This window comes from Vigna angularis, chromosome 1 (genome assembly GCF_016808095.1).
Source record: "Vigna angularis cultivar LongXiaoDou No.4 chromosome 1, ASM1680809v1, whole genome shotgun sequence".
Classification (NCBI taxonomy): domain Eukaryota; kingdom Viridiplantae; phylum Streptophyta; class Magnoliopsida; order Fabales; family Fabaceae; genus Vigna; species Vigna angularis.
In genome coordinates, this window is record NC_068970.1 from 39,997,125 (window position 1) to 40,021,254 (window position 24,130).

Genomic DNA, 24,130 nt, shown 5'->3' on the forward strand with positions numbered 1-24,130 from the left:
GTATGATGATGTTGGGGTTTCCGATTCATCCTATCCACTCTCTATGTATTCAAGAATTCATCTTTCTTCATTAATGTTAATGCCACTTTCTAATTTACCTTAAACCCGATGTCTCGTTGAAGAAAGCCTACTCCTAATCACTAGTTTACAATGTCTTGTCTCCCTAGCAATTATTCATGCATTACATTCGCACAGAAACTTAAAGGCAACCAATCCTCCTATCCCTATGTCTAGGCAATATTGCTCTTAGGAGAATTTCTTCAGTTCTAGATTTACTTATATGTGTCCATACAAATAACATCAATAGATAATGCAATTAAATGAGTTAAACAAAGCATGCATAGAGTATAGAAGAAAAACCCTAACAATTAATGAAAGAAAGCATATAGCATATAGAATATAGAACCAATTCAATACATGAGAGTTTCAAAGGATTACATCGGTTCCACAACAACAATGAAGGTTTAGTTCACCATAGACATGGCGAAACTAGATGAAAAACAATGAAAGAATGAAAGATAGAACCCTAGAAGTTGAAGAATAGAGCTTGAGCATCCAAAATCCTCCTCCAAGGGGTGAAGAAAGTGTGATTTCGCCTCTTTCTATCCAAATATACTAACCCTAATTCGGCTAAAACCTTATATAGTTTCCTAAAAATATTATAGAAAATAGGCCCAAGCCCAAATAAATGGCGCTTAGCGGCACTTTTGCCGCTTACCAGTAAGTGCGGGTCTTCAGAATTGACGCTCAGCTATAGTTTTGGCCCTCAGCAGTGACTGCGGGACTTCAGAATGTTGCTCAGAGGTAGAATTGCACTCAACGGTGACTGCGGCTCTTCTTTTAAGCACTTTCACTTCCTTTCTTGAGTCCAGCTCCTTACTATTTCAACTTCTTTCATCTAATTCATCTCAATTCCTGCAAAACAAGGAAAACCAAGCATAAAACCCATCCAACTCTCTTATTTCCAAAACATAAGCAAAAACATGATTCCAAGCTAGTTTATAAGTCATAAAGGTTGTCTTTAAGGTCAAAATTAAGTATAAAAATAACAATTTTTCAACTGTTATCATGTGGTAGGGTGAAACCCATTGGCAATGACTTTGAAAAGCAGTAGAGGCCACCATAAGTGCACAACCCACCATAGTTCGACAATCATTCTAAGTCCAGACAATCTAGTCTAAGTCTTAACATGTTTAGGATGTTTGAAGTTGGTTGTTATATGTGAATGAATTAAGATGTTTAATGTATTATAACATAGTATGAATATTTTTATATCTAGATTACCCTTTTGTTTGTGTTTGTATATGGTTGTGTTTTTTCCTTGGATGTGAGCAGAGAGAGATGAGATTTCCTTAAAGCATCCACTTGATGGAGGGAATGCTACCGTTTAGTTTTCATTATATTAGTATTGTAAATAGTTTTGTTTAATCGTTTGTATATAAAGTTTAAAATTTATAGTTATTTTTGAATAATTGTAAGTTTCTACTTTATATTATAGTTAATAAATGTTCTATCTTAGTAAATCTGTGATGACTATTATATAGTTAAATACTATATTTTGAAATGTTACACAAATCAAATTTATCGAAAACAAATTTGATTTTTTAAAATAATTAATTTCAATTAATTACGTCCTAGAAAAGAAAATCCAAATTGATCTAAAAAAATCAATCTTAATCAATTATCGATGGTTTAGATCAATTTTCAGATTTTTTTAATCAATTTGATTCTAAACACTCCTAAATGTGTGTATATACCTTATTTAAATTGCATCAATAGACTTCTAAGTGGAAAAAATTGTAACGAGTTATAAAAGAAAAGGAAATTATATTAGCTAAAGTTCTTTAGAATGAATGGCTATCTACAAACTGAGAGAACTATATAGAATGACAAAGAGAACCCCGAAATTCCCTTCTCCCGTATCTTCCCCGCTTCTGAGGACATATCTTCTGTTGCACAACTACAAAGTCAATTTTGGAGCAAAAATATCCAGAAAATTTCAACATTTTCGTATGAGGAAGTAGTGATGATATTCATGAACATCAAGCCCCAAGTGAGATGAGACAAATGTCCACCAAATTAGAAGCTCACACCAAAACAAATCACAGATTAAAACTTAAACAAAAACCTCAATTTCAAAATGCTCAGTTAAGCGGAAGTATTAATGATATTCCTCCCTTTCAGCGATTGTCACTGTAACTGAAGAATGTACAAGATTAAACACCAAAGCTCCAGAAATCATTTCCTCAACCACCAATCTGGGATTTTTAACCTCCGGCTTCGATGAACAGAAAGGCTGACCCCTGGTAGTTTGTACTTGACCTGTCTCCACAACATACTGACAGCATCTTCTCTTTTAGGAGGGTAGTGGAATTCATAATGATGGGAGACGTTTTTTAGTTGCTTCCACATTTCAGTCCATTTCTGTTTTGGAAATTTACGAAGTTGATCGACCATGTAGCCAGGCTGTAATGCCTCTTTGGTAGAGAAGAAAATCGAGAACTGGGAGTAGTCAATCTCATCCTCAAATGGGAGCTCAATTTGATCACTAACAATGACAGGAACACAGTGACTCACAATGGCATCAAAAAGCCGACAAGATGACGGTGTGTCTCCTGCTGGATGCAAACAGAACTTCGATGAACGCATCCCTTTAGATGACTGTTGTATAGGAAACAGTGGATAAAGGAACACTAGAGTTAATAATTTTTGCATGATAAAATAAAACAAATACAATTGTAAAATTGATCTGTTAAATCGCTAACCACGAATATTATTTTGTAAGTTATCTGAAATATATTTCGCTTTTTCAAACGAATCCTAGCCTTTGACTTACAATGAAGAAGAAAAGTAGATGTAAAATTGATCTTTTAAACAGTCGACCACAAATATTCCAACTAAAATTAAGCAAAGATCAATTACACAACTATACTGCTTACCAATTTTATATTTTCTTCTGTAGCAACACTTCGCTCATAGTGAACATCATCATAACCAGAAAGTATCTTTGCTAGTTTAACACGGACAATCCCTTCCTGCAAACATCACAGACACCAGAAAATCAATATTCATGGAATTTATAGGAAAAAGCAACACTAAAGTGGGATTGTTTTTAAAGTGAGCAGGTACAGGTTCGTCGACCTATGAATTGTAGTGTTTGATGACTACAATGTGCTTTAAATTAAACCAAGGGTCTCGATATGGCCTTACTTGCCCACTTTAAAGACAAACTTACTTTACAAGAACCTTGCCCCATTAAGAAACACATTATTCCTTCAATTAAATCTCAGATAGACATACATCTTTCCTGTAAGTTCTCCCTCGGAAGAAAAGCAGCGTGGAGCGAGACTCATACGGATCTTGAGGCTCATCTACCGTTAAAGACTCCACAACATGCACATATGGGGACACTACATCTTTGTTCAAATTAGACATGCGCTTAGGGTAGCGACCAAAATCCACAACAACCTGAATAGAATCATTCAACTGATCTCGTAGGAACCTAAAGGCATTGGGGTGTGTGACAGGAAATACATGGTCTCTACCTCCCGACCTCTGCCAGTATTTGGATTTCTTTAAGAATTCCATTAAATCAACCTGAAACCAGAAACAAGCACTGTCTAATATTAACAACAGAGATTTGTAACACACTAACTGGACGCACAGAAACAGATACAACACCCAATATTTCTAAAGAAGTTACAACGCAGGCATGGCAAGAAACCATGTAACATGCATAATATATATTACATATCAATTCATAAAACAACTCATAAGAGACAATAATCTTAACATATCATAAACAGTTGGAGCATTCCGCTTTTATGTTGCGCCACTATTTTGAGGACTCAAATCTACAATTAAGAATAATGACGCCAGTGTGCTAGCCCAACAGCATCAACCTGATACATATGGCCTAGCTTTGAGAATCTTTTGGCACTACATCAACCCCAATTTAGAAGCATGCATCGGAACTGACACCAAAGTTCATTATGCAGACACAACGGATTTCATGAGACTGACTATTGGAGGTATTTCACACCCCTCATCGCGACCACGGCCCATAGGAGAATAATATAAATAAAATCATATAGTCACATTTTCCAAATTTACACTCTCATTCTCCTCCTGCAAGTAAAATTCTCAGACACTAAAAATATTTCATTCGGATATTCCTCCTTCCTAGACTAGTAACACTAACATTCATCAAATTCTTATGATCTTCAGCACTAATGTCGTTTCACAAATATCCTGTACCGTGAATCTTCAAGTCACCATATTAATCGCATTATGCAAAAATGAAATTAACTCGCGTCACGTTGCATTCCAGTAATTCAGAAATCAACTACCAAGAAAAGAAAGATGGCGAAGCACCTGCAATTGGCGATCCGTCTCCGTGGCGGGATCCTTCATGTTGTGGCCGTGCGTGTTGAAACTGAGCGAAGAGAAGAACGGGACGAAGAAGGCATTGGCGAGTTCCGGGTCCGAAACCCTAACCACTTCTCTGCCCTCGACATCGTGGAGAAGCGACCCCATCATCCAGTACTCCACGCTGTGCTGCTTCTTCAGCCCCCAATTCGTGGGCCACGGTGGCCAGTCCTCCACGGTGACGGGTGTCTCCGCCGTATTGTGGCGGTCAATCATGCCAACGTTGAAGCGGCGAGGGAGATTGTACATGAAGACCCGAAGAGATAAATCAGGTGCACAGGGAGCGGGTGCAGACGCGGATAACTTTAAGTGAGGAAAGAAATAAGATCGAACATCGACGTTGCCTATAAAAATTGAGTACGAAAGAAGGAGGACAATCACGAAAACGAATGTAAGAAGCACATTTCTATACATTGTACTTCTCTCTTTTCTTCTCGTTTTCTTTATTTTCTCATTTAGTTTCGGATCTTATGCTATCTTCTTCTGCTATTGCTGCTTCTGTTACGAGTTGCTTTGTTTCTTTTTCTGCTATCAGTTGAAGACTTCATCTTCAATGTATTTCAGACAAGTGTGGAAGCCACAAAGATGCATTTCTTTCGGACTGACCTTATGTCGTTTCCATCATTTTCCTCAATATTATTGGGATGGGAATAAATAGTAATTACCGATCTTATAAAACGTAAATAATTTGTAATATTTAAATATAATTATTATACTTTTCTTCTTATGGAAACTATAAAAAAATCTTTATATTGATTATTACATAAATTATTTCTTGTGTAAAACTATAATTATAATCTTCCATTAAAAATTATAAATTTATATCGTTCAGTAAAATATACTCTTCCATTTGGAACAAGGGTGTTCATTAAATCACAGAACCCAAAATGAAATCTGAGTCAATCAAATCTAAATAAATTGAACTAATTTTTTGGTAATTAGATTAAATTTAACTAAGATTAATTAATCTTTTATTGATTAATTAATAAAAAAATGTGCAAACACCTTACACTCCAATCCAAAATTATTTTATTGAATCAGACTTTTTCTAACCCCACTCAATCTTTGCTTGTACACTCTACTCACAAGGTAATAAGTTAGTTATATCCGTGATTTCGTACTTATAATATCAAATATTATATAAATGAAATTGTCATTTATAAAAATTAATCTTTATATTTATTTTCCATACACAAGATTAAGTATTGTAAAATTAAAATAACTATTTAAATGAATAAATGATCAATTAGAACTTTGAGTGAGGAAGATCTTGTCAAATATGCTTTTCAAGAAAGAATATGTAATATAACCTCTGAACATGTTAAACTTAAAAAAGAAAAGAAAAAGAAAAAAAATAACATCTACATAGGGGTTATTAAAATAATTAAACCAATTGTTTGTGTATTGGCCCTCTAACCAAGCTTACTTGTTTATTGGCCCTTTGGCGGAGCTTGTTTGTTGATACCTTTGTGGCATCCGAATGTGATGCTAAGGTGGCTAAGATTACCTTACGCAGTAAAATGATGCCACATACAACCATCACGTTAGAGTTGAAGCCCTTACCATCTCATTTGAAATATGCCCTATACATGTGGTTCTTAAAAAATATGGAATCACAATGGTAAAGAACGAGAATGATAAGTTGACTCCTGTTCAAAATAGAAGTGGGGTACATAACTTAGTATTTGACCATCTTAGTAGGAATGAAAAGGGGAAAGATAACATTCCGATCCAAGATGACTTTTCTGATGAAGTTCTACTAGCATTCCTTCCACACTATGAAGGAGGTAAGTACCCTCACACTTTTCTTTGCATTTTGTATATATAGCATATATTGAGGATAATGATGGATTAAGGTTGAAGGTGTGAGGAAACAATTTACTTTGTTCCCTATTTTTTTAAATAATAATAATGATAAAGTTGGAATCAATTGAGACAATCATAAATTCTAGAAAAATATGAGTCATGTGATATGAGTGGATTATGTCTATGATTTGTTCATTGAGTTGATTTGAGAATTTATTAATTAAATCTTTTGTGAAAAAAATTTGATGCTTTTGAGTTTTGGACCAAATGAAAAGGATGGACCATCATGTATCATACCTATTTTTCTTGAGATACTTTCCCATATTTTGTTAAAACTCTAATATTTAGCTAGATTCTTTGTTTTGCAATTGAGGTAAATATACATGATTTGATATGATTGAGACATTTCTTATTTTAGCTAATTAGCCAAATTAACTTGTCCTAACATTAATCCATTGAAAACCCACTTTAGCCTTAAACCTATTTTTATTGTTTTCAGTCATTGCCAAATGACAAAACAAGAAAAATCAAATGTTTCTTACCTTAGGAAGAAAGAAAGAGTAATGGATTGTGTGTATAGAAATAACTGATGAACAAGTGTGTGGGTGAGTACCTCACCACAAAATAATAAAAAGGGTTAAATATGTTTTTGGTTCCTCAAGTATGAGACGTTTTTGGATTTCGTCTCTCTCCCAAAGTTTGGTAAACTTTGATCCGTTACCTTTAAGAAACTATAATTTTTAGTCCTCCAAAAGCAACGACGTTAAATTTTGGCTGAGTTGGCTAATGGTGTGCCACATCACTTCTCCTTTTTCTAAAACATGTCATCTTTGCTTCATACTTCGTCTCTTTCTTCCACCCGTGACTCTAAACTATGCACACGGTGTTCTTCTAACTAAGGCAAATTGGAAAATGGGAGTGGACTATTACAAACTTCTTCAGGTAGATCAAAGTGTCAGCGATGAGGATCTTAGGAAAGCTTATCGAAGGCTTGCTATGAAGTGACACCTTGATAAGAACCCTAACAATAAAAAGGATGTTGAAGCCAAATTCAAGCAAATTCAGAAGCTTATGTTGTACGATTTCTCTCAACAATAAAAAGGAGAAAAACCCTATTTTAAATTTGACTACACACTTGATGCAAACAATCGATTGGAAAATATTGCTTGGTCATATGTTTTATCAATCCAATGGTATGTTATCTTCAGTGATGCAGTGGTGTTTGATATGACTAGGGATGGCAAAAAAATCCGCGTCCACGGATATCCGCGGATAAAATCCGCGACGGATAGTTGATACCTGTGGATATTTACTACCCGCAACCCGCGGGTAGCGGATATTTTAATACCCACTTATAAATGGGTCGGGTGCGGGTATTATATTATCCGTACCCGCGGATACCCGCTACCTGCAAAAAAAAATAAAAATTTAATTTATATTTTATTAAGTTAAATTTAATTAAAATTAACATTAATTTATATTTTACAAGATTAAATTTAATTAAAATTGAATTTAAATTTAAATTAAATTAAATTTATATTATATTTTATATATTTTTTGTAATTATATTTAAATTTTATTTTAATAATTTATTAAAATATATTTTTTTTTAAATATTTGCGGGTATCCGTGGATATCTAGGGGTATCCGCGGGTTTTAAAATACCCGCGGATATTTTTTAAGCGGGTATCCTTGCGGGTAGCAGGTCGGGTAGCGGGTGGATTTTTTTGTCGGGTCGGGTTGCGGGTAGGCACTATCCGTGCCTGACCTGACCCATTGCCATCCCTAGATATGACACATCGGTGGACTGTTTTTGACATGCCGCTAGGGATATGGGTGGGAATAAATAATTATGGAATGCCTTGCTTTTTTGGCTGCACACTTTTATGGGATGAAACCGTGAGGTCGTTTACCTGGGCACTAAAGATACTGTGATGAAGTTAACATAATTAATTTTTTATTTTTATTTCTTTCACTTTTTACTTCTGGAATCTAAATTTACGAGAAGTTATGCATCTTTTTAATTTACATTGCTTATTTCTTTTGTTTTTGTTTTTTCTTTTCTTTTCTATAAATCACTTTCTTGGAAGGCTTTCTCAGGGTTCATGAATGGAAAGACTCTACAAACTATATTAATAGACCAAAATATATGTCTCAAAGAAGCACTATCCAAGAAATGCCTACAACAAAACACACTTTTTGCATATGGATGATAGTAGTGAAGTTTCCATCTTGGTTTAATGATTTTCTAGGGGAACGGTACAATGAGTGGAAGGCTGAATTTTATAGACTTTATAATCTTGAGTCAGTTGAGGATTTTGATCTAGGTTGGAGGGAAATGGTTTTTCTTTTAGGCTGCACTATAATCGACACATGGTTAATATATGTAGTTCACGCTTTCTTTGGGCTTTGCCATTTTTTAGAAGAATTTCTCCCCCTAAAATAACAAACCTTGCAAGCATTTGATTTTGAATATGGTATTGTATGAATTAGTCCTCATTGTGCTAATCCTCGCCAACCGCCTTGGCCTCTGGTAACAGTACGCGTCCCTCATATCCTCCCTCATTTGAGAAGGCTTCTCTCCTCCCACCACCGAGGAAACCGCCGACATCTCCGGCTAGAGTAGAATTGTTTCATAGTTGCTGCCTTCGAGATTGGCGTCGAGCTCCTCTACGAGATCTACCTTCTCAGCACTACGCATGGTGGGGACGGAGAGGGCGAGGAACATAGTGCTGGAAGAGTTGGAGAAAGAAATGTGTGTGTAGTTTAGAGTCACGGGTGGAAGAAAGAGACAGAGCAGGAACCAAGATCACAGATTCAGGAAAAAAGGAGAAGTAACGAGGCACACCGTTAGCCAGGTCAGCCAAAATTTAACGCTATTACTTTTGGAGGACTAAAATTTATAGTTTCTTAAAGGTAAAGGATCAAAGTGTACCAAACTTTAGGAGATTGACGAAATCCAAAAACACTTCATACTTGAGGGACTAAAAGCATATTTGACCCTAATAAAAATGGCAGAAAGATGATAAAAAGTTAGAATTTTGAAAAATAAAGAAGAAAAAGAAAATAAAAGAAGAAAGATAAAGGAAAAAGAAAAACTTCCTTAGAAGAGCAACAAATAATAAAGTTTTTTTACTCAAGCTCCATTATTATTTTTATATCTTTTTCAAAAACTAAGAAATTCCAAAAAAAAAAAAACCTTTCATACCTTTGCTTTGGCCTTATTATAACCTTTAAAAAAGTTCTCATGATAATTAATTACAAGTTTTTCTAAAGTATGAGAATATTAGAATTTTGCTAAATATCAAGGGTGTTTTCTTACATGGGCATTTTGAGTGTAAACACAAACCAAAAAAACACTTGAGAGAGTTGGGGAGAAATATATACATTTTGATTTGAGTGATATCTTTCATATTTAATTTTCTTGTGAATTCAAAAAATCAACTGATGCATGAAGAATAGAGTGATTTCATTTGCATCTCCATGACAACTTGATTTCTAGATGATTGATCTTTATCCGGGGCTATTCATTCTTTTGATCCAAATGCAAATATCAAATAAAATAACCCAGAACAAAGTCTTGGAATTAATCAATTTTGTCCAGAAGTGCAAAAGGATAAGTGTGGGGGTGTGATGAGTTCACATTTATGCCCATATTTTAGGTTTAATTTCAAATTTTTAGTGGAATAATTGTGTTTAAATGGTTAATTTGAATAAGATTTATGACATTTGGATTTATCGGGTTTGAGAACTAAAGAGGCTTAAAATGTGATTTTTAATTGCATAAATTATTTTGGAAAGTTTAATGTTTGTTGATTCAATTGAAATTAAGGTTTGATTAAATCAAAGGATAAAATTTAAATGTCCAATTTACAAATACAGTCCTTTTTTCAGCAAATGGACTACATTATTAGTCTTTTGCTCCTGTACCCCTATTCATTATTTTCACCCCTCCTACACTCCTAAGTTAGATTGTCTAATATGGTGTCATGTGAAGATTTACCACCAACAAAGACTGCCCCACATGCTGCCACATCATCAACTTTGACACATCAACACATACTACCATGTCATTACCTTTCTCCACTAAAAAACCCTAATTCCCTTGGCCTTCTCCTTCTTGATGCATGACTTTGAGAGAAATGATTTTAAAGAACTTCTCATACTTCATGAGTCGTAAAAAATAACATTATCCATAATATAAAATGTTAAAGAATTAAATATCCAATATAACATCATGTTTCATTTTTGTTTATGTTGTATATTATTTTGATTATCCTTTCTATATATATTTATTGTTATATATAAAAGGTTGTTATATATAATTGTTGAGAAAATAATTGTTAGTACCGTAAAACTATGTAAAGAAAAGAAATGAAATGAATTTTGCCATAAAACTATGTAAAGAAAAGAAATAAAATGAATTTTGCCTTGTATTATAAGTTAATGAAAAAAGATAATAAATATAATTATAATATAATGTTCTTATAACTTTGAATACAATCCTTACAAATAAGCTAATATAATATGGGCAATTATAATATTTTTTCCTAAGAATCTAAGTGTATGATTGTTTTTTCTAATACTACTCAATAAAAAAAAAGCAATGCAGTGCAACTTTATGTGCAACAACTCAAAATTACTTATGCATCAAATCATGTTCCGAGTGATTCCAAAAGAGTTCTTTTTATCTCACTACTTCAGTATTAGACACTTCAAACAAATTGAATAGTTATTTTTTTTTGTCTTTCTATTATTATATGACAATTAAATTATTAGATTAAGAGAAATAATTTTTTTTATAACAAATTTGACTACATGTTAAATTGAAGAATTGTTTAAGAATTATGTCATAAAATTTGTTCACATTGCATTTGTCAAAATATTGTGAAGGAAAATAAACATTAAAATGTTGAGGAGAAATAAGTAAAAAATCCATATGAAATACATAATTGAAAAAAATATTTATTTTTTGGTAATTTCTAACAAATGGTTAGATAGTATTAAGTATATCGAAAATTTTGGATGACGTAAAAGTCGAGACTAATTATTACTGATATACATATTTATTTCTTAATTTATTAATATATTTTTTGAGGACAAAATTATGATAAGTCCATCAAATTTCAAACTCAGTATAATATCTTAAATGTAGCTTGAATTTATCTATATAAATCGACCCGATAATAAATTTATGAGAAGATATTTATATTTTATTTAACCAATAATTGTTGTATACTATATCATTTCTTTTTTATTGTTAATAATTATTTTTATTAATAATTATTATCTTATATTATATTACATTATAGGCCCAAAACGATAGTTTTACGGCATGGCTCGAATGGAATGGAACGTGGGCCGAAATACATGTTGGACCTCATCGCTCCCACCGTATACCCTATGGCTGCTTGTCACAATACTAGGGTTTTAAACCCTACTATAAAAGCTCCTTGATCCCTCGTTCTGGTCTTGCGGTGAGCCATTTCTTGTTTGAAGGTGCCGAATTAAGCCGCAATGGTATGAACTATTTTCTTCTTCTACTCAGTTCATCTGTTTAGTCTAATTCGCTGTGTATCAGATCCATGATCTCTTTTAATAAAAAATATAGCTTATAGCACTCTCTTTAAATTTTTTTCATTCACAGGTGAAGTACTCAAGGGAGCCTAACAATCCCACTAAGTGTAAGTTCCATTAGTCTGTAGTTGATTTTTATTTCGTTCGCTTCTATAATGGTGGCGTTTAAGGTCTCAATTTGGGCATTTTTGTCGTTTTTCATATGCAGCATGCAAGGCTAGAGGCGCCGACCTTAGGGTTCATTTCAAGGTACCGGATCCTGGTACTTTGGTTACCCTGCTCAGTTATTTTTTGGAAATCGTGAATTAATTTTTTTTTTTGCATTCAAAGTTATAATATTTGAACTTTTTCTCGCATACTATTTGCTTTCCATATACTTGTATACTTTAATTGATTAATTAAATTATGGATGTACGGTAATAAATCCTGATGAAAAAAGCAGGGACCTGTTTTACCTTTGTGAGCATGTCCTTCGTTAACTTCAGGGACAGCGTCCTCATTGTTATTGGGTGAACCTCTGTCTTGTTCGTGACTCAAGGTTCAGTAAATAATGGAACATTTTGCACTTTTAATTCACAGTATGCTTGTGATTCGTGTTGGAGTCGTGTTTGTTCTATTGCTTTTAATCACTATTTGTTTGTTATGTGGATTCCATTGGGCTACGCGATTTTTGAAGGGCTGTTCTATTAATAAGTAACGGATCAAAAATTGAAGGCGTGTCCCCGGTTTGGGCACGCCTCTCGTAGCCTTCAGTGATATAATAACCATTTTTATTAGGTGATCCCCTTTTCTCTGTTTGATACTAACGGTTTTGTTAATGATGGAACTTTCTGGGAAAGACATATTGAAAACGGCTATAATTAACATGTTGAGTTAACCTGATGAAAAAAGCAGGGCATGTTGCCTATGTGAGCATGCCTCTCGTAACCTTCAGGGATATTATAATCATTGTTATTGGGTGAATCTCTGTTCCCTGTTTTTGACTGAAGGTTCAGTAAATGATGGTACACTAATTTTTAAAAATAGGTGTTGAATTAATCTGATAGAATAAAGCAGAAGTTTGTTGCCTGTGTGAGTAGGCCTTTTACAACCTTTACTATTATAAAAATCATTGTTTGAACCTCTTTTGCCTGTTTTTGACCGAAGTTTCCATAATTATGGACCCTTGTGGCAAGCCCTGATGTTAGATTTTCTCATAAATAATCAACCTTATGAATAAGGCATTATCATGTTGCCTGTTTTAGCAGGCCTCTCATTATAACCGTTACTATTATAAGCATTCGGTGAACCTCTCTTCCCATTTTCTGGCTGAAGCTTCCGTCAAAAGGTGGAACCCAGTGACAAACCCTGATGAAAGTTTTTTTAATAAATAATCAACCTGATGAAAAAAGCAGGGGCATGTTGCCTGTGTGAGCAGGCCTCTCGTAACCTTCAGGAATATAATAACATTGTTATTGGGTGAACCTCTGTTCTCATTTTGTGACTAAAGGTTCAGTAAACGATGGAACACATTGCTATTGTTGCTCCTTAATGAGTTTTTAATGGTTTGTTTTGATGTCATGTTTATTTATCTAGATGTGAAGATGCCTTTAAAAATGGTTTTCTTTAGTTTTAAGCTTAGTGCCCAGTGGACATCATCAACATAGAGATTTACAATGTAAAATTTATTTTTGGTTTAGTGTGAACTTATTTTTAATCAATATATAGAGAAAATTCAGTTATATGAAGTGAGAAGTAAGGTAAAACCCTGAAGAAAAAAGCAGGGTTCTGTTGCCTTTTTAAGCAGTCCTCTCGTAACCTTCAGGAATATGAAAACCATTGTTGTTGGGTGAACCTCTGTTATCTGTTCATGACTTAAGGTTCAGTAAATGATGTAACATGATTTTTCATTTGTAGTTCCCAATTTTAGTCTAGTTGCTACGGTACCTTTTGGTAGAGGAGTAGGGTAAAACCCTGATGAAAAAAGCAGGGGTCTGTTGCCTCTGTAAGCAGTCCTCTCGTAACCTTCAGGAATATGCAAACCATTGTTGTTGGGTGAACCTCTGTTATCTGTTCGTGACTTAAGGTTCAGTAAATGATGGAACATGATTTTTCGTTAGTAGTTCCCAATTTTAGTCTAGTTGCTACAGTTCCTTTTGGTAGAGGATGTTACAATGAGCATCTGATATTGTGGCCATATTTAAATTATGGATCTCATTAACAGATAAAAAAACTGTATTGCTATGTGATTACCTTTTTTTTTATCATATTATTTTCCTAGACTTGAGATTTTTCTTTTTAATAACCGTTGCTGTTCGTGAACCTGTTACCTGTTCTTAACCTTGCCTTTTAAATTTTACTTGCAGAACACTAGGGAAACTGCCTTTGCAATCAGGAAGTTGCCCCTGGTTAAGGCTAAACGGTATTTGGAAGATGTCCTTGCCCACAAACAGGCCATTCCATTCAGGCGTTTCTGCCGTGGTGTTGGAAGGACAGCCCAAGCGAAGAGTAGACACTCAAACGGCCAAGGAAGGTGGCCTGCCAAATCAGCAAAATTCATCCTTGACTTGCTTAAAAATGCCGAGAGCAATGCTGAAGTATTTATATACCCTATTTTGCTTTTTCATGAGCATTTTATTTTATGCCAACTATTTCCGAAATCATTTAACTGAAATTGCTTCTTTTCAGGTGAAAGGTTTGGATGTTGATGCTCTCTACATTTCCCATATCCAAGTCAATCAAGCGCAGAAGCAAAGACGCCGAACATACCGAGCCCATGGAAGAATCAATCGTACGTTCAAATATTAAACATTTGGTTTTATTGGGTTGATTTGTTTTACACGGTTTTATTTACGGAGACACTTTTGGCAGCTTATATGTCATCCCCGTGCCACATTGAGTTGATATTGTCGGAAAAGGAAGAACCTGTCAGGAAGGAGGTATTGGATTCATCTGCTCGCTGTTTTGTTTTCCTTTTTTTAGTAGGTTGATTATCTAATTCTTGATTCTTTTGTTGGTCCGTAGCCCGAGACGAAGTTGGCGACAAGCAAGAAATCCCAAGCTCTTCGAAGTGGTGCCTCTTCTTAGATTTTGTTGCTTGTTTTTCTGATATTTCTTGATGAAGTTTTGAACTTCGTTTCAAATTAATGTGGTTTAATTGTAAAACTTCATTTAGTGTTTTTAGACTATGGTTTTTCACTCGATGGATACTTAATAGTTGTTTCTAATGAAATACTAAATATTTAAACAACGGTACTCTAATTTTCTGTTTTGCCTCCACCTTTTATTCTCGAAAACTATATTAATAAAAGGATGAATGTGGAATACTTCTAATAATGTGTAGTTATGGTGATGCTGTACTGTTTTTTTGTTTTATCACCACAATGCCTCTACCTTTTATTCTCGATTAATATTTTAATGAAAGGATGAATTTTCGAAACTTCTAATGATGTATAGTTATGGTGATCTCAGACATTAACGTCCATTAGATGCTTTGTTGACATGTTTTCTTAGTACATAAACCAGGTTGTTTTGTTTTTTCTGCTCTGAAGACTTCTCGGTTGGTTATTAATTATTTCCTTTGTATTCGATTGACTATTATGAGATCTTTCGATTTTAAAAATAATAAAGCATGCTGTATATTTGATTGAAAGCTCTAGTACAGTGGAGTTTGTGTTGTTAAATTTGCTAATTAAGTCTTTTTTAATTTTTCAAAATTGCCCGATTTAAAATTCCCGTTTCTAGTTTCTTTATCATATAGAAAGTGGTTCCAACTAAATTGGTGTTGGGTATGAGTGATGCTCTATATATGTTTGATGGGTTCAGTTCATGATTGTTTCTTTATGTTTAACAAATGTTTTATTAAAGTAATATTTTTGTTTTACTTCAATGTGTTTATTATAAATGTTTTTGTATTCTAAAGGATTATATCGTTCTTTTAATTAGATGTTTTTGTAAGTATGTCTATTTGAGAGCACTTCTCTGAAGTTTACACACGAAAGGCTTGTTTCAGCCTTGATCGTGTATATCTGAAGCTTTTGTTTTATGTCTGTCTTGTCGGATGTAAAATCATTGATTTCTGGAGCAATTATTTGTGGTGTAATAATGTGTATTTGAATTTAAATTTAAATTAAAACTAGTGAATAAGTGTTTATATTTCATTTGGTATAGTGAAAATATCGCCATCCGAAAATTTTGATTTTTATTTTGTATGTGAAAGAACAGAACCTCGGTCTTGACGTAAAACAAGAGACCTTGCTTATCATTTTCATATATTAAATAAAGCTTATTTTTCTTTTATTTTTTGTATTCCAGCATCGTATCTATGTCAGCTCTTTTATAATGCACTAGGGAATAATTGCCAACGATTTGTGCCCACAAACTAGGAATTATAGTAGTTTTATAATTAAAAAGTATATAAAACGGTGATTAAATTTTACTTTTTTCTTTATATAAAAACATGATGTAAATTTTTTAAATATTGCAAATATCATATTTTGTTGTAAAAAAGTAGCATATGTTTGTAACAGTATTATAATTGAAATATTTTAAAATTGAGTAACGATATCTTTGTTTTTAATTTATTTCGAATAGAAAGTTAGGACAAATGTATGAATGGTCACTAAATTTGATTATAAGGGTGGGATATATATTTTCACACATAATGTATTTTCACGTACACTAACAGAAAAATAGTTGGTCTTCATACTTGATTGGACTTTATTTATGTTCGTTGAAAATATTAATGACATGTTAATTTATTGTATTTTTCATATAATATATTATCAATTTTGTATTTTTAATATAATTCTAAAAAAATTGATTGATAGTAATTAATATGCATAACTTATTTTGAGTTTTCTTTAGGATGAATCATACAAACCTCTAGTTTACCTCCTCTTCAAGAATCTTAGTCTATCATTTTCAATTCTCTAATAACTCTTTCCTTTTCCTTTTTTACACTCCGACCATGGCAACAATATCTGGAAACAATTTTTCCCTTACTTGGAAACTACAGAAAGGATAAGCAACATTAGTCTATCTGACAAAAATGCGAATGAGACACTTCTCTTAAAAGATGAAACAATTCTGGAAGAACTTCGGACACCAGAAATAGACTTATAAAAAATCAAGTGGTGAAGAACAAAGAACTACTTTTTATGGGACAAGCCAATCCTTCCAGAACTAGTAAGAGAATTTCGAAAAAATGCTCAAGCTGAACTCGACTGCATAAGAGCATCAGTCATTGGAAAAAAAGTTGCTAATGATTGTTTCATGGAGGACTGGGACCTCGGTCTACCCATCTGTTTCGGTGATAAGTCGTGCTCATAGCTGAATCCCTTATAGTCTAAATTATTCCTTCCAAAAAAGACTTAAGAAGGTTGGTTTTCGGTCATCCTTTACTTTGTCAATGATTTTTTTTTCGAGCCCGATCCTCCTCTACCTCCTCTAGCACCTCCTACCAATAGGGTCTGACAACCACCTTCAATTCCTTGTCTCCTTCTTCCATTTCTTATCCTTTATAGATAGGCCATCAGCCACCTTATTAGATGCTCAACTATATCAAACTCATACCCTAGCAGTTTGGTTGGTTCTGAGTTGTAATTCGTTGTACCAGCAAGTATTTGAGGCTCCATTGGTATGTGTAGACTACCAACTTCTGGCCTAGTAGATAATGCTGTCAATGCTGAATTGTTAGAACTGAGACCATTAATTCATTTTCGTAGATGGATTTGGAGAGTGATTATTCTGACAAAGCCTTGCTGAAATAAACAAATTGGCTTTTTATTCTAGGACAAGATAGCCCTCACACCTCTCCCTGATGCGTCACATTCCACATGGAGTGTTTGCATAAAATCAGGTAAGACTAGCACCAGAGTTGTGGTAACAGCTTCCTTTAAGGCCTTCATAGCAGCTACACCATGTTGTGACCACCCAAACTTCCCATTCTTAAGCAGATCAGTCAGTGGCCTTGCCATCTTGCCATAGTCCCTTATAAACTTTCTGTAATATCGTGTGAGACCCAAGAACCCTCTCAACTCCTTAATGCTTTTAGGTTTAGGCCAATCCACCATTGCTGACACCTTTTCCCCATCCATTTCAACCCCTGCTTCTAAGATCATATGACTCAGATACATGATTTGAATCCTTCCAAACTCACTTTTTCTTGTTTGCAAAGAGCTGTTTTTGTGCCAACGTGTCCAACACCTGTCTGAGGTGTCTCTCATGCTCTTCGTACGTCCTACTATAGATCAAGATGTCGTCAAAAAAGACTAGCACACATTCCTTAAAAAGGATCTCAAAATGGTGTTCATCATGAACTGAAAAGTTGTAGGGGGATTTGACAACCCGAATGACATGACCGGGAACTCATAATGACCTTGATGAGTCCTGAATGTCGTCTTCTGAATGCCTTCCTACCTCATCCGAATTTGGTGGTATCTTGCTCTCAAGTCCACCTTCGAAAAGTAGGTAGCACCCTGGAGTTCATCAAGTAACTCCTTAATTACCGGAATAGGAAACTTGTCGGGTATTGAGGCCTTATTGAGAGTCCTGTAATCCATACAAAAATGTCGAGCTATCATCCCTTTTCTTCACTAGAATCATCGGGCTGGAGTAAAGGCTGTTATTGGGTCTGATAATGCACATGTCCAACATCCCCGCTACTTGCTTCTCTATCTTTGTTTTCATCAAATGCGGATAGCGGTATGACCTCATGTTAACAGGTTTTGTTCCCTCCTTAACGAGTATTTTATGGTCTACAAACTCTCCCAAGATCTGCTCTAGTTCCTTAGCCTGGCTGAGGGTTAGCTACGTCATATCCTCCTCACCTTTTTCTAATTCGGTCTGACCCAAACCCTAAACCAATGTCACTACCTCTATATCTATTTCCTTCAATAATGCCTCTGAGGATACCACTTTTCTGGTTAATGTTGGGTCCCCCTGATTAACACCTCCTCCTCCTTCTGACCAAATCTCATTATGAGTTTTCCCTAGTTGATTTTAATTTCTCCCAGTGTTACTAGTCAAATCACCCCCAATATAATGTCTACTCCTCCTAGCTCAAAAAGGTAGAATTTTTACCTGATTTCCACTCCTTCCATGGTCAAAGAAACATTGTTACAACACCCTTGAGTGACCTTCTTTTGTCCATCCCCTAGACACACCTTATAAAGAGGTGTTTCTTCCACCTCCAACCCCAATTCCTCTACTAGCCTCATTGAAATGAAGTTATGGCTTTCCCCATTGTCTATCAAGACCAATATCTTTTTCCCATGCACCCAGCCTTACAACTTCATTCTGTTGGTCTGTGTTAGACCCCCTATTGAGAAAACGAACAATTTCATACATTTCTGCCCCATTTCCTCTTCTCCCTCGTCCTTCTCTCCTTCATCACCTTCCGCCATTATCATAACCCGCATAATCCTCTCAGAACACTTATGCCCTGGGATGTATAAAACTTCATAGTGGAAATACCTTCCTTCCTTCCTTCTCTTGACATACTCGGGATAGGGTAAAGTCTTCACCCCTATGTTTTGCATCTCTCCCACTGCATTACTCCCCGCCTTGGAACCTACGGTGTTGACCGTTCCTTCCCTCTTTGACATGTTTCCCCCATTTATAGCCCCATGTCCATCTTGGTTTCCCCTATATGTTTCGGTTCTTGCAACTGTCTTGGAACTCCCCTAATACCTTCCCCATGGTTAGCTGCTCTTATTAGTCGTTCCTCCATTCGTTTTTGGGTTATTCCCTACTTTCTCCACGTCGCGGGTCACCTTCATTGTCGTCAACAGGTCCCTTGGGTTGTGGGGCTGAATCTGGTTCTTGAGGCTCCCCTGTAAGCCCACAAAGAAGTAACCCAACAATTGTTCCTCTGTCACTCCAATAGCTTGAGCCACAAGCATCTCAAATTCTTGGACATACTCCTCCACCGTTCCCCTATGTCTCACAATCGCCAATTTCTCAAAGATTGACCCTTTATTCCTTCCTCTAAACCTCCACATTAGCGCCTCCGTCAAGCCTTCCCAATATGGGTTCTTGGTTTTCTTCTTCCAAAACTGAAACCAATAACTCGTGCCCCTCCACGCATATCTACGGCAACTTGATCTTCTCCTTCTCTGTAATATTTTGGATGTGAAAGAACTTCTTTGCCTTAGAGACCCACCCCATCGGGTCCAACCTCTCAAACGTGGGCAATTCTACCTGCTTCATATCCAACTCCTCTAGACCTCACCCCTACCTTCCTCTATTTGGTCCTCCGAGCTCTCTTTGCTTCCTACCCGTTCTTCATTCACTGAATCGAGACTTCCTTCCGAGCTCCTTTCTTGGTTTCTCGTTCTTCTTCCAAGAACGCGTGCGAGTTCTTGGTGCAACCCTCTCATCTCAGCCTTAAATTCCTCCATCGTCGTCTCCATCGAGTCAAACCGCTCTTCTAGCGCACTCATTCTTCCATCTATTCTTCCCTCTAACACATTCATTTTTCCCTCCATCTCGCTCCACACCTTTTGATTCAGCAGGTCGGACCAAATTGATAGACTTCTTTAGTCAAGAAGTCAATCAAACACACTAAACAACACACACTCATATCAAAGAAGAAAAAAATATGTGTATTACTTCTGAAATGTCAAAAACAAAGTACACACTCCATTCTCGAGGGTGCACTCCCCTTTTCCACAGGAACAAAGATCATGTCTATACAAAAGAATACCAAAAGTTAACCTTTTACAATAGTTCATAACCTTCTTATAAGGTTCTCCCCTTACCAACCTAATTGTTAACTGAATAGCTAACAACCTTACACACTTCTTAACCTCCTAACCGCCATATTAATTTCTCTTCCTTCTCTCATACACTCTTAATACTCTATCAAAGTGCAACAAAATAGGGGGAGTTTACACTTGGGAGAAAACAAGATAACCATGACCCAAACATAATAACTTGGAAATTCACGATAGGAGCCTTAAACAACTCATTTTGAGTACCCCTCTACATCACCTTTTTGATCTTTCACAAATAAGGGAGAGAGAAATATACTAAACCAAATAGGAAAAAAAAGGTCAACTAAAATTGTATACATAACAAAGTAAGAATGTTGATAAAACATAAACACACACATCGAAGTAGAACCCTTCGTTTAGTATGTATATTTGTTACACATCAAAAAGTGAATTATGGTTGAGACAAGACAAACACGTATACAACGTCATTGGTTTTGAAGTTTAACAAATAACAATAAAAAAAAATAATCTTAACTATGAAAAATCACAAATAATCAAAACACCAAATATAGAAACACTAAGTATAGAGTAGAAAAAGTCAATATAACAAGCCTTTTGAAAAGATGAGACTAAAGAAATTTTAATAAAAGAAGTTTAAATAAACATAACTTAGTCACAATAAATCTCAAAATATATAAACATAGTCTCTAGGAAAGAAAAAAGGGATACCAAAGGGAAAAGTCAAAACTCAACTAATACCTTCAATAGTTCAACCAAAAGTACTAAGAAAGTTGACAAAACATTAGTCATAAACGCAAATAAGAAAATCACTAGGAAAGAAGCATTTATAAACGATCTCTATAGGAAACACAAACACTAGACAATTCCTTCTAAACATGATTAAACTAATTCTAAGAATAGCTAAAAAATAGGAAGATGGAAAAGATGTCTCAAAATAAAAATAAAAACTCATAAGAACCTTGCTAAATGATAGTCTTAAACTACTAGTCGATAACTCTCTTGATATGCTGCAATTGTTGAAAGTATCAAAGTAAGAAAGCATAACAAAAGTCTTAAAACGATGTGATGGAAAACATTGTACTAAATGCATCTGCTAGAAAAATCTAAATGCTTTGCTCAAGCTAGACGAACTATCACCATAAAATGACAAATCTGGTAAACACATCAAAAGAACAAAAAACTTTTCTCAAAACACATCATAAAAGGCATTCAATTAAACACACCCTTGAAAATAACAAGTATATATCAAACAAACACTAACCAAAAAAAAGTCTTCCAACAAGCTAAACAATACTACATACCAAACATACTCTCATTCAATAATGTAAATCTCATGAAATTTTTAGTAATCCCACTAGAGAACGCAAATAGTCAAATCCGGAATAAATGATAGAAAACATAAAAACCTTGATTGCTCTGAATAAGCATTGAATGCCATTAAATGTTCAATGTTTAAAAATAATAGGATAAAAAAAGGACATATCTATTGTATAAACATTTGTTCTACCTTATGCAGGATAACTACTACAAGCATTCATCTGCTCTATCTTGTGCGAGTAAAAAGTGAACGATAAAAAGAAGAAGACTTAAGTGGAATGTTCCATTCATCAAAAGCCATGCTAAATAAGTAGTCAAATATGTTTTTGATGAAGTTCTGAAAAACAAGTATGTTCTCACAAAAAGACACCAACCTATGACTCACACCTACAACAATAGCCATAAAAGATCGGATCTCAAGACAAGCTTCGACCAACAGATATATTATCACCAAATCTCAAGACAAGCTTCGTCGAAACGGCTATATCATCGAAGGTGTATAAATAGAAGATCAAAAAAGAAGAAATGTGATGATGGGAAGAAAAAGAGTATAAAGACAAATCATCATCAAAGTTGAGTAAGGAAGTCTCTTTGAGCTATCAAAGTCAAATCCTTCTACACAAGGGTAGAGAGAAAGAGAAGAGCTCAAGAAAAGGAAACTCTTTCAGGCTTCATTGTAATACATGCTTACTTTTGTAAGGAGAGAAATGGAAAAGAGAGAGATAGAGAGAAATATTAGGGCATACTCTCAAGCTTCATTATAATATCTAGCTTACTATATGTGAGTAAAGAGAAAAGAGAGAAAACACTTATCGAGTCTGTAGACAATATTGTATTGAACATATATCTTCTCCATGAGAATAATCATCTAATGACTTATAAGCAATCAGTTTGATTGCAAATTCTGAAGAGAATTAAAACACTTGTTGTTTAACTCAGATGAGTTAAAGATTACTAGGAAGCGTATCATGTTGATACCATGATTGTCTAGTGGAAACCAAGAGTGGGTTAAACTCAACTAGACGGTGTATCAGGTTAATACTAGGAGCGTCTAGAGATACCAAGAGTGGTGAAGAATACTACAAACCAGGAGTGGGTGAAACTTAGTCTAGGTCACGGTAACAAGTGGTTACCAGGTTGACTAGGATAATTAGGAGTGGGTTAAACTCAATTAGACGGTGTATCAGGTGGATACTGTTAACACATTGGCAAGTGTACCAAATCCAATGGTAAGACCAAGTATCGTATCCCAAAAGACTCACGGCACTAGACAATCATGTAATACCTTAACTAATTAAGACTTAAGAACAATTTCATTGGTTTAGAATGCAAAATGCAGAAAAAGTAAATATGAATGCAATTTGATCAATTGAGGCAAAACACAAAAGTGAATGGATGATTTTGATAATATGCGATGAGTATGTTGTTGGGGTTTAGATTTCACCATCCTTACTCTCATGCATATAAGAATTCATCTTCTTCATTCAATTGTTAACGTCACTATCTAAATTACTTAAAACCCAATCCCTCGATGAAGAAAGCCTATCCTTAATTATTAGAACACAATCCCGTGCATCCCTAATAATTAATTTTGCATTATGAAGAAAAGCTTAAGACAACCAAACCTCCTATCCCCATCCCTGGGCAATATTGCTTTTGGGAGAAATTCTCCAGATCGTGATTTCTAGGTATTTCCCAATAACAAAGAAGACCATAAAATCATGGCGTGAATGATTAAAACATAACAAGCATAGAGCAAAGGAAAAAATCCCTAACAATTAATGAAATAAGCATATAATAATTCAGAACAAATTCAAATACATGAGAGTTTAGAGGTTAAATCTTTCCCAACAATAAATGAGTTTAGTTCTCCATAATCATGGAGAAACTAGGTGTACAATGGAATGAAAGTGATAGAAAACCCCTAGAAACTAAAGAGGAGAGCTCTCGCATCCAATTCTGCCTCTAGAGAGTGGGAAAATGTGTTTCTGTGTCTTTGCTGCCCAAAGATACCAACCCTAGGGCGTGCAAGTTCTTAAATAGAGCAAAAAAAAAGTCCAAGCCCAATAAGGCTGGCACTTAGTGCCCATACTTTGGGCAACAGGGCGATCTTGCGAGAGAACTGGCGCTCAGGGAGGTGTGCGACACAAAGATGCTGGCGCTCAGCGCCCTTAATGGGGTGCCCAGGCGTGAAGCGACACTTGAAGGCTGGCGCTCAGCACCCTTAATGGGGCGCCAGGTGGTGATGCGTGACATCCTACGTTGAGGCCCTTTAAAGGGGCAAC

General features: G+C 35.0%; 2 protein-coding genes and 6 non-coding genes across 8 annotated transcripts; 7 read left to right on the plus strand and 1 right to left on the minus strand.

The window, feature by feature from the left end:
- Positions 1-1,972: 1,972 nt before the first annotated feature.
- LOC108331313 (probable arabinosyltransferase ARAD1) lies at positions 1,973-5,052 on the minus strand. Its single transcript, XM_017565970.2, has 4 exons — positions 4,375-5,052; positions 3,301-3,597; positions 2,940-3,035; positions 1,973-2,661 (listed from the first exon to the last, which is right to left on the minus strand). Exons 1-4 carry the CDS (start codon positions 4,840-4,842, stop codon positions 2,239-2,241), a joined length of 1,284 nt encoding a protein of 427 aa, XP_017421459.1. The 5' UTR covers positions 4,843-5,052; the 3' UTR covers positions 1,973-2,238.
- Positions 5,053-11,571: 6,519 nt separating this feature from the next.
- LOC108323931 (60S ribosomal protein L17-2) lies at positions 11,572-15,040 on the plus strand. The gene is made up of 7 exons (XM_017556765.2): positions 11,572-11,754; positions 11,882-11,918; positions 12,020-12,060; positions 14,157-14,387; positions 14,479-14,581; positions 14,662-14,729; positions 14,815-15,040. Exons 1-7 carry the CDS (start codon positions 11,752-11,754, stop codon positions 14,875-14,877), a joined length of 546 nt encoding a protein of 181 aa, XP_017412254.1. The 5' UTR covers positions 11,572-11,751; the 3' UTR covers positions 14,878-15,040.
- Positions 12,244-12,372, plus strand: LOC128195098 (small nucleolar RNA snoR74). Its single transcript, XR_008246671.1, has one exon. It is a non-coding gene; the product is annotated as a small nucleolar RNA snoR74 (small nucleolar RNA).
- On the plus strand, positions 12,514-12,642 carry LOC128195100 (small nucleolar RNA snoR74). Its single transcript, XR_008246673.1, has one exon. It is a non-coding gene; the product is annotated as a small nucleolar RNA snoR74 (small nucleolar RNA).
- Positions 12,696-12,823, plus strand: LOC128195095 (small nucleolar RNA snoR74). The gene has a single exon (XR_008246668.1). It is a non-coding gene; the product is annotated as a small nucleolar RNA snoR74 (small nucleolar RNA).
- On the plus strand, positions 13,196-13,323 carry LOC128195097 (small nucleolar RNA snoR74). The gene has a single exon (XR_008246670.1). It is a non-coding gene; the product is annotated as a small nucleolar RNA snoR74 (small nucleolar RNA).
- LOC128195096 (small nucleolar RNA snoR74) lies at positions 13,565-13,693 on the plus strand. Its single transcript, XR_008246669.1, has one exon. It is a non-coding gene; the product is annotated as a small nucleolar RNA snoR74 (small nucleolar RNA).
- On the plus strand, positions 13,771-13,899 carry LOC128195099 (small nucleolar RNA snoR74). Its single transcript, XR_008246672.1, has one exon. It is a non-coding gene; the product is annotated as a small nucleolar RNA snoR74 (small nucleolar RNA).
- Positions 15,041-24,130: the final 9,090 nt, after the last annotated feature.